The 13,013-nt window shown below is 40.8% G+C and overlaps 1 protein-coding gene across 8 annotated transcripts in view; it reads right to left on the reverse strand.

The window, feature by feature from the left end:
* Positions 1-13,013, reverse strand: part of SUGCT (succinyl-CoA:glutarate-CoA transferase) — a 773,157-nt gene that overhangs the window by 33,603 nt on the left and 726,541 nt on the right. Inside the window, exon 14 of one of the 8 annotated variants that reach the window (XM_078059976.1) lies at positions 12,270-12,911. The exons of the other annotated variants lie outside the window; for them this stretch is intronic. Within the exon in view, the coding sequence (XP_077916102.1) occupies positions 12,886-12,911 (26 nt within the window). The 3' untranslated portion in view covers positions 12,270-12,885. Of the gene's footprint in view, positions 1-12,269; positions 12,912-13,013 lie in introns of those variants that run through there. 8 annotated transcript variants of the gene reach the window in all.

Below are 13,013 nucleotides of genomic sequence, written 5' to 3' on the forward strand. Positions count from 1 at the left end.
GTGGCAAGATTTTAAGTAACTGATGGGATACAAACAAAGGAAATCCACTTGACCTTGATGCCAAGAACATTTGAGTAGTGCATATTACCTGTGTGTCCTCTATAACAGCACTAAGCATGGTGTATTACATTGTCTGTTTAGTTGTCGGTATTTCCTATGAGGGCAGGAGAATGCAGTTGTATTTGCTAATGGGCCCTCAATGCTTTTCATTTTGCTATAGAAGGAAGAGAAAGGTAAGCATCTTTTCTTAAACACCTGTAATGAGGGTAGATTGTGTTTTTATCTGCATTATTTCATTGGACTTTTCAATTTATAAAATAGAGACCATTGTAATTCTCTCTCTCTCTTTCTTTTTTTTCTTTTTAGAGAGAGAGAGCACGCACATGGGTGAGGTGGGTGGGGGGAGGAGAGGGAGGAGGAGAGGGAGAGAAAATCTTAATCAGGCTCCATGCCCAGCACAGAGCCCGATGTGGGGCTTGATCTACAACCCTGAGATCATGACCTGAGCCAAAATCAAGAGCGGGACGTTTAACTGACTGAGCCACCCCGCCTCCCCATAGACTATAATAACTCTCATTTTATGGATCACAAAACTGAGGTCCTCTATTTTTTTTTTTAATTTTTCCCCCCAGGATTACTTTTTTATTCAAAGGTAAAAACAAAGAATAAAATAAGATTTAAGTTTTAAACAAACTCTGTAGGTCACAGGTGAAATCTTTACTTGCAAGGGATAATTCATTAAGGTGTTTAGGAGATTCCAAATACTTGTTTTTTAGGTATCATAGCAGGTTCTGAAGGGGAGGCCTCCATGGTTATCTAGTTTGCTGAAATCCCCTAAGGCAAGAAAGGGCAGGAGAACAGGAGGTACTAGAATGTGTCCCCAGCTGACTTCCCCCTCAAAGTGGGGGCACATTCCACAAATGAGCCAGGTATTGACAAGAGCATATTATCCTTAAAGTATGTTAAAAACAAGTCTGACTAGTGATTATGAGAATAGAGCTGTTTGATAAACATTTGATATATTTTAAAGATAATAGACTTTACTGCCCAGCAATTACAAGTATTCAGACATGTATTTTTCTACATAACTTACTGTGAGGTGATCAATGTTAAATATTAATTTTCATCATGTTTCAATTCATGTCTTCTTGACCTTCTTCATTTTTCCTTCCAATTGCATGCCTTTGAGGCAATGAAGAATTTTAACCATGATAGTTATGGACTTGAATATTCATCTGCAGCTACCTATATGCTCATTATGTGCAGTTGTGCTCCTAGTGGTTTTATCAGAGCCATCCTCTGAGTGGTTTCTGGAAAACATCAGAACGACCTTCATTCATTTTCACTTCATAGGCTCTGTTGCACCTCGAAGAGCCCAGCGACTGGCCCACAGATGCTGCCGACCAGTGGGCTTGGCCGATGGTGCCTCATGCACCTTCCTCCTTTGGTGGCCATGCAGGAAAGAAAGCACAGCTTCTTCTGCTAGGCGTTTTAACCGAGGTCCTTTAAAGGGTTGGTTAATTTGTCTAAGGTTACCCAGCTAAATAAATAATAGAACCAGGACAAGATCCCCTGTCCATCAGATTTCATGATCCATGCTCTGTCATTTGACACAAATTTGTTGAACGAAAGATTGCTAACAATTAAACATATTCGAATAAATACCATTTCTGTCATTTTAATTAATTAATTTAGCCACTAATTAATTCGACATATAATTTTTTAGAATCTATCCCTGCATCAGGATCTTGGCTGTATGACCTAGATATGTTTTAGCAAATATACCTGGACCCTACTCTCGTGGAATTTATATTCTGATTTGGGAGAGAGACAATAAACAAGTCAACAAATAAAGTTAAAATTTTATAGAAATTATAAAATTATTTAAAATCTAGCTGGGAAGATGAGAACATTATAGGCAGAGTGGGGAGAAGACAGGTTGCCCCGAAAGTTTGCTGAAATCCCCTAAGGCAAGAAAGGGCAGGAGAACAGGAGGTACTAGAATGTGTCCCCAGCTGACTGTTCTAGATGGCATGGGTGATAAGGCCAAACTGATTAGATGATCCTTAGACTGAGCCCTAAACTGAGCTATTAGTACAATTAGTGGAAGAAAGAAGATTCCAGGCAGCATGAACAGGTTTGATGTTCAAAAAACTCAAAAAAGATCCAATGTGGTTAGAACAAGAATTTGGTAGAAGGGAGGTTCTAAATGAAGTTGGAGGGAGAGGCAGAGCAGAGAATGCACAGGGACTTAGAAGGTATGGTAGTGATGGGGCACCTGGGTGGTTCAGTCGGTTGAGCGTCTGATTCTTGGTTTCAGCTCAGGTCATGATCTCAGGGTGGTAAGATCAGTTCCGCGTCAGGCTCTGCACTCAGCATGAGGTCTGCTTGAGATTCTCTCTCTCTCTCTTGCTCTCCCTCTGCCACTACTCCCCCACTGCTTGCACTCTCTCTCTCAAATAAATAAATAAAATCTTAAAAAATAAAGAAGTTACAGTAGGGAAGTTGGATCTTATTCTGAGTTCCATGGAGCTTTGAGAGCAGTGATGGAACACTCATGTTGCTAAGCAGAGCATGAGGCTGTTGGAGGCTGCTGTGGGTAGATTAGAAAAGATGGTGGTGGCCGGACTAGGACAGTGCCTGTAGGGTTTGAGAAAAGTGGATGTGTTTGAGAGCTATGCTGGTGATAGAATGACAGGGTTTACTGATGGATTACATGGGCTAGGGTAGCTGTGAAGGGAAAGAAAGGATCAAAGGAGAATCCTGTGTTTTGGGGTTGAAAACTGGTGGGGCCATTTGCCAGATGGCGAAGACTGAGTGAATTGCATATGGACAGGTTTTGGTGGAAGCAGAAGTCAAATTCTCTTTTGGACATGCTGTCTGCGGTGCCTATGAGATATCCAAGGACAGAGGTCAGTGGGCCTTTAGCTATGCAAGTCTGGAATTCAGGGAAGATTTGGGGCCAGGACATATAAATTTAGAAGTCACTTACCATCTAAATGTCCACATTCCAAAACACTATATTTTCATGGCAACTGTATTTATTCCAACATCCTTGATGCTGAAGATTTTAAAGATTTTATTCATTTACTTAAGAGTGAGCAAGAACAAAAGAGAGCATGAGCTGAGGTGGGGGGCAGAGGGAGAGGGAGAAGCAGACTCCCCGCTAAGCAGTGAGCCCCATGTGGGGCTCGATCCCAGGACCCTGAGATCGTGACCTGAGCCGAAGGCAGTTGCTTAACTGACTGAGCCACCCAGGTGCCCTGATGCTGAGGATTTAAGTAAGTTGTTTATTTATTTAACTGATTTAAATAAGTTCTTTATTTAAATAAATAAGAGCTTTTTCTCTACTATCTAAGCTCTATATCAATATCTATTGCATCAAAATGTTTTGTGCCCAAAGGAAGCAAAATAAATGAATAAGAAGTTAATATCTAGAGCTGGTAAGTTTGGAGGTAAATGCATTTCTTGACCTTAAACAGACAAATTCCCATTGACTTGACAGCCAAAAATAGGACATTTTTATTTTTGAAAGAACTGTAAACATTGTGCCCCACAGAAAGAGGCAGGGAGGGAAACTGAGTCATAGCCACTTAGGGATAAACTAAGGTGGGAAAGTCTTTCCTCTGCCTTAATAAAGTCAATCAAATAGAAAACACTGAAACACATGCCCACCACAGCAATCCCGAGCACATAACTTGGTACTAAATCCTGAACCGCAGGTGCCGTCCTTTTGAGGAGACCACCTAGTCTAACAACTAATGGTCAAGGCCCTGGGTCTCCTTATGCCCCTCCCCAGGAAGGGGGCTGGGTGGCATGGCTTGTAGGTTGTACCCACCTCTAAGTGAGGACTGTGTGTCAAATGCCCTCTGGGGTCCCCTCACGGGTAGTCTATAGGATTCTAGGAAAATGGCAACACCTTGTACTTCAACTTCTGTGTGTGCCCATTCCTGAGAGGCTGAACTGATAAACTTCATGGAATCCAGAGTTCAAGAGCTGGCGGCCAACACAATGCAAAGGCAGGTGAGGAAGAGTCCCGTCACAGCCTGTAAGTCATACACCGGAACATCTGAGACTATGACTTAGTGAGTCCTTGCTGGAAACCAGGCCTGGGGCGGAGTGCTTTCTGGTTGTTATCTAAATCAATCCTCACAACGACCTTAGGCACTTTTAAAATATTCATTAATTCATTTTATTCCATTATCGCAGAAGAGCAGCATGGAGCTTAGAGAGGTTATGAAATGTGTATAAAGAACATATAGCAGATGCGCATACAGATCTGCTGACTTTGTAGCCGCTGGGTTTGAGAAGTGATATAGCCAGGTGATTAAGAGTGTGGGTTCTGGAACCAGACTGTCTAGCTTCACATCCCGGCTGTATCTCCTTTAGTATTTACTAAACCAACCAGTGCCTCAGTCTCTTTCTCTGTAAAATAAGGATGATAATGGCACCTACCCTATCAAGTTGTGAGGACTTAGGAAAAAATTCTTAGAAAAGTACCAAGCACACAGTAAGCGCTTAATACATGCTGGCTGCTACCATTTTCTTTCATTCTGCTGCAGTGCTTGCCTTTGCAACCTAGATTCCTAAGCAGAGCCCAGGTTACCTGCCAATTTCAGACATAGGCCTCCCAGAACACTGACAGCTTAGCTGCATTTCAGATTCATGACAGCAAGTTGGGGCTAAAAGTTTTTAATGTTTAAAAATCCCTCACAGTTTGGGGCGCCTGGGTGGCTCAGTGGTTAAGCGTCTGCCTTCGGCTCAGGTCATGATCCCAGGGTCCTGGGATCGAGCCCCGCATCAGGCTCTCTGCTCAGCAGGAAGCCTGCTTCTCCCTCTCCCACTCCCGCTGCTTGTGTTCCCTCTCTCACCGTGTCTTTCTCTGTCAAATAAATAAATAAAATCTTTAAAAAAAAAAATAAAGAATAAAAAATAAAAATCCCTCACAGTTAAAAATAGAGCTACCCTATAACCCAGCAATTGCACTACTGAGTATTTACCCCAAAGATACAGATGTAATGAAAAGAAGGGACAGCTGCACCCCAATGTTCATAGCAGCAATGTCCACAATAGCCAAACTGTGGAAGGAGCCAAGATGTCCTTCAGCAGACAAATGGATAAAGAAGATGTGGTCCATATATACAATGGAATATTACTCAGCCGTCAGAAAGGATGAATATCCACCATTTGCATCGACAGGGATGGAACTGGAGGGGATTATGTTAAGTAAAATAAGTCAAGCAGAGAAAGACAATTATCATATGGTTTCACTTATATGTGGAAAATAAGGAATACATGGAGGATATTAGGAGTGAGAAGGGAAAATGAAAGGAGGAAATCAGAGGGGAAGACGAACCATGAGAGACTACGGACTCTGGGAAACAAACTCAGGGTTCTAGAGGGGAGGGGGGTGGGGGGATGGGTTAGCCCGGTGATGGGTATTGAGGAGGGCACGTACTGCATGGAGCACTGGGTGTTATACGCAAACAATGAATCATGGAACACTACATCAGAACTAATGATGTACTGTATGGTGACTAACATAACATAAAAAAAAAAAAATCCCTCACAGTCAAGGATACAAGTATTTAAAAGGAAAAAGAAAAGGGAGAAAGGAATCCACCATTCCTTAAGCACATATTACATGATGGGCACTTTTCGAATGTTTATTTTGTTCATTATCCATTACACACCCTTGGAAATAGGTATTTTTCTCCTCTTCCTGCAGATAGCAAAGGCAGGCTAAGGGAGGTTAGGTTACCCACGTCACACATCTGCTAAGTATACACTTACTGTTTTCAACAGCATCGGAACCTACACCAGAAATCAATTCTATACTCCCTTGGATTTTAACGAGTTATATTAGAAGGAACTTTGAAAACATGGAGCTTATTTTGCTTATTTAACAAACACCATGTGCCAGGCACTATTTTATGGGATTTATACATCTGATTCTTTCAGCCCTTCAGAAAATGCCAGAACCTCCAATTATCACCGTTTTACAAATGGGGAAACTGAGAGGCATAGACAGGAAGTCACGTGCTCAGGGTCACAGAGTTAGCAAGAAGAGCCAGGATTCATACCCGATCTCACTCCAAATCCCGTCTTTGCCAATGGGCTACACTGCTTCCTGGGGAAAGGGGAAGAGTAAAAGAAGAGGGGATTTCTTTTTTTAAGATTTTATTTATTTATTTGAGAGAGAGAGAGCGTGCATGCACGCACGAGCAAGGGGGAGGGGCAGAGGCAGAGGAAGAAGCAGATTCCCCGCTGAGCAGGGAGCTCCATGTGGGGCTCGATTCCAGGACCCTGAGATCATGACCTGAGCCGAAGGCAGCCGCTGAACCAACTTAGCCATCCAGACGCCCAAAAAGAGGGGATTGTCTAAGTTTGAAACCAAATTCAGGCGGTCTTGGAGTAGAACATGCCAAGAACAACTTTGCATTTCATCTTCTGACCAGTCTGTTGTCTCTGTCCTTCTAGATTACAGTTCTACCAGATAACTTATGCAATATGTATTCATTATTACCTCATCTTTTCAAATTCGTTTGTCAGATGCCACTTATTTCCTTGTAGGAATCCCTAGAATCACAGCCCCATCAATTCATTCCCAATGTCCCATGTTCCTGAGTCAGGCAATGTACTCCAAACCTTTCCCTTCTACCCGCCCCAAAAGGAATGAAGCCTTCCCTTTGCTCCCTGTGGAAAGTTATCTGGTTCAAGGCACAGGGAGGGCCAGTTCCTGGCGTGCCAGAGAATTCCTCAGACAAGCCCTGTAGTGTTTTCCATCTGTGGTTTGAGGCCCTTCAGTAACAAGACCCTGACTATTTTGTCTCATCTCTTTTTAGAAAACTTCCATGATTCTCTTAGGCTAAAAAGGGAATCTACCCAATCTATGCAAACATCCCAAGTTCCTCTAACTATATACAGAATTCAAACTACATTTCTATAATCCAGACCAACTTAATAATGTAAACAGTTGCAGGAAACAGAGGTAGCCAAAAACATGTGGGAAACCATAATGAATATTCAAGTAATGGGAACATAATATCACATCATCATGAGGGAAGGGACCTAAACAGTCCTTTTTTCCAGAACTCCATGCACCTCCTGTCTTGATGATGCATTTCTAAAGCAATGAAACAATCCGTTGCTCAACCTCAGAGCAAACTGGCAAACGATCAACACGAAGGGTTAAATTAATTAACATAGCTGGCTTGTCTGATCATAATGGAAGCAAGAATAAAGAAAATTAAAAGTTAAGTGTGTGCACCTTTTCTTTTCTTTTTTAATGTCTGATACGGGTGTCAACTTTTTAAAAATATCAAGAATACTTAAAAGCAAACATCTGTTTTATAATATATGAAATGCTATATCAAACATTTTTATTTTGACTTCTTTGGCCCATCACTAAGATACATGCTGTAGATACCATTTAATCTTCAAGGCTTACTAGTATAATAAGAAGCCAAACTTCATTTTGCTGAAAATGATGATAGCTCCAGTACCAAGTTATTTCACAATTTCCCCTCCAGTGCTTGAACTCATCATCATAACAATAACAATATTTTTTATATGGCGCCTCTCAGCCATAGCATCCAAGGCGCCAAATGGAGCCACACAGTTAGAACACATTAAGCCCATTAGATGTGAGATAAAAACAGATAAAGCCATTTAAACTCGCATGGGCGGTGGGAAAAAGCCACAGAGAATCAAAATGGCTTTGGACCTCTTTAACAGAAGAACTCAATCTGTGGCACTACTTTTGTGGTCAGGCATCCCAGAAACTCAAGGCAAACGTGGTATGTACCACCAGCTTGGATGGATCACCCTAGTCTCATCCAGAGTTCACAGGCACCATTTGTCATTACAGCTGTAGCAAATTTTAATTCCTTATTTTGTAACTCAATAAAGAAGTCCTCCAGAACCACCACCTGTAAGGTAAGAGTATATTTTCAACGATGTCTATGGCCCTGTGGTAGTCATCAGTGAGGTCCATTAAATCTCCAGTTCTCACCTTCCGGGAGCACGCTGGTATTGCCTGTCCTGACCCCTTTGATGGTGGATGAGGTCACGTTACTGGTCAACACACTGTGAACAGAGGGGCTGTGTATGCCACCTCCAGGCCAGAACACTCAATTGCTGATTTAAGACCCTCTAGGCCTCTCTGAGGTAGTGACTTGGCCATGTGTGAGATGGTGACTGCTCCATCAGTCTGGGGCCCTTTCAATCCAGATTGCACATTTCTGTGAGCAAGAGATACGTTTGTGTTGTCCTAAGCCAATGTTATTTGGGGACTGTTTGTTACTACAGCATAACCCTAGCTGACAAAGACTGATTACATGCCTCAACTTTAATACAGAGATCTATTTGCTGAAACCAAAGGAGGGACTCCTTCACCCAGCCCCTCAGCACTCCTCTAGAAAGCATTCAGTTCAGATGGTCCAAATACTTTGAAACTCTCATCTTGTGCAGAGCCAATTTTGACCACTGGAATGATGATAACAGCTATTATATATTGAGTACTTACATGTGTTGGACATTTGGTGGAATGCTTTCCATATATTACCTTGTTTGATAGACTAAATGACTTTTAAAAGCAGGATTATTATTACACCATTTTATCAACAAGGGAAATGGGGTTAAGTAACATTATCAAAATTACACAGCCAGTCAACTAAAGAATTTCGTTACTACTTAGGCTGGCTAAATACTAAGTGCATGCTCGTTAACACTACGATGTATTTCCTCCCTGCATAATGTGGAAGAAAATCTGTTCTCATATCAGTGGCTGAATAAATACCATTCTTTGGCAGATGGTGTTATAAAGCAGTACTGTATTATAAATACTTATATATTTCATGATTGCTAATCCATTAAGGCATTTATCTTTCATTTGAAAAAGAAACAGGGCAACTTGCATTTGATTTATCTATCTTGTTCCAACCCACTGAAATGTCATAGTAGATTATCCATTTCCTGCTGGAAAAATATATGGCCCATAAGGAAATGCTATTCATATTCATTAGCAAACATGCCATCTCCCCTCAGAGCACGCTACCCAAACTTGAGGCTGAGGTCTCTGAAAAACTGTGGACTGGAGGAAGGGCTCCCCTGAATGCTTCTTTCCAACATTTGTGTTTGCTTCTAATTATTTTCAGCACTTCTGAAAATGCTGAAAAGGGTGAAGAAACACCTTGCTGACAATGTGTTCTTTGCCAAAATAATCAATTCTCCCACTTCTTTGCCTGTAAAATTCAAGTATCCAATACAAACTCTTTGGGCGCATTCCCAGGATTTTGTTTGGTTAGACTTCACCATGGAAAACAAAATTGGTTCAGCTGAAATCTGTAGCCAGAACATTTTAAGCTTCATAGACCTTCAAAGTAGTGACCTTCTCCTCACCTCCTCTGCCTCTGTGCTCCATTAAGGAAAATACCGGAAGAAGTTTCCAGTCAGAGAAGCCAGATTGCATTTCGATTCAGTTTTGAGGGGAGGAACTGAACAGAGCTGGAGCAGGTGGTTATTTGTGGCTCTTGCTACAGATGAGCTTTGAAAAGTTCTTCTGTAAGCCTCTGAAGGTCCTTTATAATTTAATAAAATTTTCCTGTGCTTCTTAATCTCTATCTTACAGGAATCAGCCTTATATTTACCATCTTCTTCTTTGCTTTCCCAAGAGTGCCTGAGATCACACAAATCACAATCATAGCCCAAGCAAATAGAGTATCAAGAAAAATAGGTCCACAAACTTGCTGCTGGGAAAATGGCGATGTGTTAACTATTTGCCGTAAGATGTGATCTTAGTTTTTCCCTTTCACTTTACCTCTGAGGTCCAGATGGAAAGATTTTAGAAAGTGCTTTCCCTCTATGCCCCTATTTCTATTTTGGCATGATCATCCTCTTGATGACAGGGCCTTCATCCCCAGCCTTGCCTTTGATACTTGCTATCCCAGTGGTGCTACCTCTGAAACATCTCTCACACATTCCCACACTTCTCATCTTTCCTGCCACCTCCTTGGGCCAGAGCACTCTGAAATAGGAGGACAGCTTGCCTAATCTTTTATTCCCAGCTGCTCCATCCAGCTAAACGGCACTCATTCTCTCCTGGACCAGACACTGTGCTGGCCCCTTTGCCGACCCAGAATGCATCTCAGCATGGCAATCCTCAAGCCCATGTTATTCTTGAAGCTCTGCTCAAGCTAACTTGATGTTGAATGTCCTTTTTTCTCGCAGTTCAAAGGAACATCTCTCTTGTCTGATTCCCTATAACATTTGATCTGTTTTTCCTCAATGGTGTATCTCAATCTCTAATTGTATTGCCTCTTGAGATCTTCTTTGAGACCAGAATTAATGTTCTGCTCATCTTGCATCCCTCATAGTACCTACCATATGGTGAGTGTTCAGTAAGTAACTGAAGGATTAGACTAAAAAAAAAAAAAAAAAAAGCCACCTAACTAGAATCTTGAATTAGGAAATAAGACCACTAGAAATCTATGATATACAGAAGAAACATTGAGGCTTGTTTATATGGTGTATAAATGGAGTCATCCTGATTCTTCTTTTTCTGACACTCCATATCTAACTCATCAGCAGATCCTACTGGCTCTACTTCCAAATATATACAGAATCCAACTTCTTTTTACAAACATCCTGGCCTTAGCCACCATCACCTCTTGTCTGAATGTCTGTGGGAGCCTCCTATCATGACTCCCTGCCTGCATGCTTCCCCTGCAATATAGTCTCAATAAGGCAGCTGGAGCTACCTTTTAAAAACCTAAGTCACGGGGCGCCTGGGTGGCTCAGTCGTTAGGCGTCTGCCTTCGGCTCAGGTCATGATCCCGGGGTCCTGGGATCGAGCCCCGCATCGGGCTCCCTGCTCAGCGGGAAGCCTGCTTCTCCCTCTCCCACTCCCCCTGCTTGTGTTCCCTCTCTCGCTGTCTCTCTCTCTGTCAAATAAATAAATAAAAAATCTAAAAAAAAAAAAATAAAAAAAAAAAATAAAATAAAAAAAAAAATAAAAACCTAAGTCACATCATATCACTCCTCTGCTCAAAATTCTGCAAAGCTTTCCTTGTTTCATTCTTGACGGTGGGCTCTGGAATTCTGAGTAATCCACCTGCCTCCCCACTAAGCTACCCCCGACTTCCCCTCCTGCCTTCTGCCCTCCTACTCATCTTGCTCGAGGAGTGCTGGCCTTCTTGCTCTTCACCAAGCCTGCTCATCCTTAGGAACTTTGTTCCAGCTGATCTTCCTGTTTGGAACATTTTTCTTTCTGATATCTATACTAATTGTTCCCTTAAATCCTTCACTTCTTTGCTCCATGAGGTCTACCTTAACTACCACATTTACCATTTCCACCTGCCATTCTGACCCTGCCACTTCCAATCTGCCTCACTCTGTTTTACTTTCTCTTTTGTCCATAGTACTTTTCATGTACGTCTACTTGTTCTTTGTCTCCCTCTGCTAGAGTGTAAGCTTCACAATGGCAGGGAGCATTGTCTGTTTTCCTCAACAAGTATTTGCTGAATGTCAGTGAGTGAATGAGTGACTGAATCATTTCATTCAACTAAGCTTTGAATTCAGTTCTCAGAGTTCTAAAACAATGAAACTCAAAAGTGTTCATAGCCTCAGACCTCAAGATTCTAGCAAAATAAATCCTGTCAAACAGACCCCAAAGCAAGGTAAAACTGTGTTGTTGACTATGAGCCAAAATAGTTACACACAAACAGAAAAGTGTTAAATGCAATGTGTTTGTCCTTACTACATCTGGTTTATCCAACTGTATAACTTAAACTTACACTACCCATGAGGATGGACACCTGCAATATTCCAAAGATGAAACATTCCAACAGCTGTGCAGAATTTTTGAGTGTCAAGATTCATTTCATAGATTGGACAAAAACAAGTGTTTGGAAGGATTTTTAAGCTCCATGAGGGCAGGAATCATATCTGTTTTGTTTGCACTGTATGTCCAAAAGCCAGTAAATTGGAATGCTCAGCACATATTTGTTGAATGAATGTATGCATGAAGAAAAAGGACCCCTATATTTTCAGAAATAAACAAGGCAGTGAAAGGTAATTTTGCTGTTCATACAAAGAAAGGTTTTACCATCTGGATGTTGGTACAATGATACCAAATTTTACCTTAATTTAATTTGCTTAGAAGTTAATTTTTTATTTTGACAATAATACGTAGGACTCTATGAACAATGTAAAATAGCTCACGAAAACACTGTCAGACTTAAAAAAATGTTTATTCCTTCTTGGAAGAACATAAGGTCTTTGGATTTTTAATGACTATTTGTTTTTCTATTTGGAAAACATAAGTCTCAGTTTTATTTATATGAGACTATAATTTTTACAATTGCACATTAATTTAATTTTATTTCCCATGTTTCTTTGCTAGTGGGTGTTGTAAATTTCACATAATAATAATACACGCCTGTTGTGATATACAAACATTTTCCTACTTGTTGATTCTTCCTTTTTCCCACATTCTCCTTGTTAGCTATTTAGATTGGTGCTTACAAAGTGCCCTGCTGACTCTCTTGCACATTAATTCTGTGGTTATTCTTTCCCTAGTATCTTTTGAATTATTTAAATGTATTTAACACATAAGGTAAAAAGGGCTATTAAATATCTGAAGTGTTGTTTTCATTTTCACAGTTACATTGTAAATTTGAAGATGGTCATTTACTTTTTTCATATGTTAATTAAATGCATGGGTAATATTCTCTTCCCACATAAAGCTCTTTGCACAGCTTACAAGAACACAAACTTGGTTCTCTTCTTCCGCTAAGGGTAGAGTTGGCTGTTGTCTCTGAAATGTGTGAGGATATCCTCAATCCATGCTGAGTGGGAAGACGTTCTTTCCACATTGGAATTTCATTAATTTTGCCTGAGTAATAATCCAGCTTAAACAAATGAAAAATATGAAACATTATTTCTTACAAATAAATAAAATTAGACCAGAGATATCTTGTAAATCCATAAGAAAACTTAATAATATACAGAAG

Source organism: Halichoerus grypus, chromosome 12, assembly GCF_964656455.1.
Source record: "Halichoerus grypus chromosome 12, mHalGry1.hap1.1, whole genome shotgun sequence".
Classification (NCBI taxonomy): Eukaryota; Metazoa; Chordata; class Mammalia; order Carnivora; family Phocidae; genus Halichoerus; species Halichoerus grypus.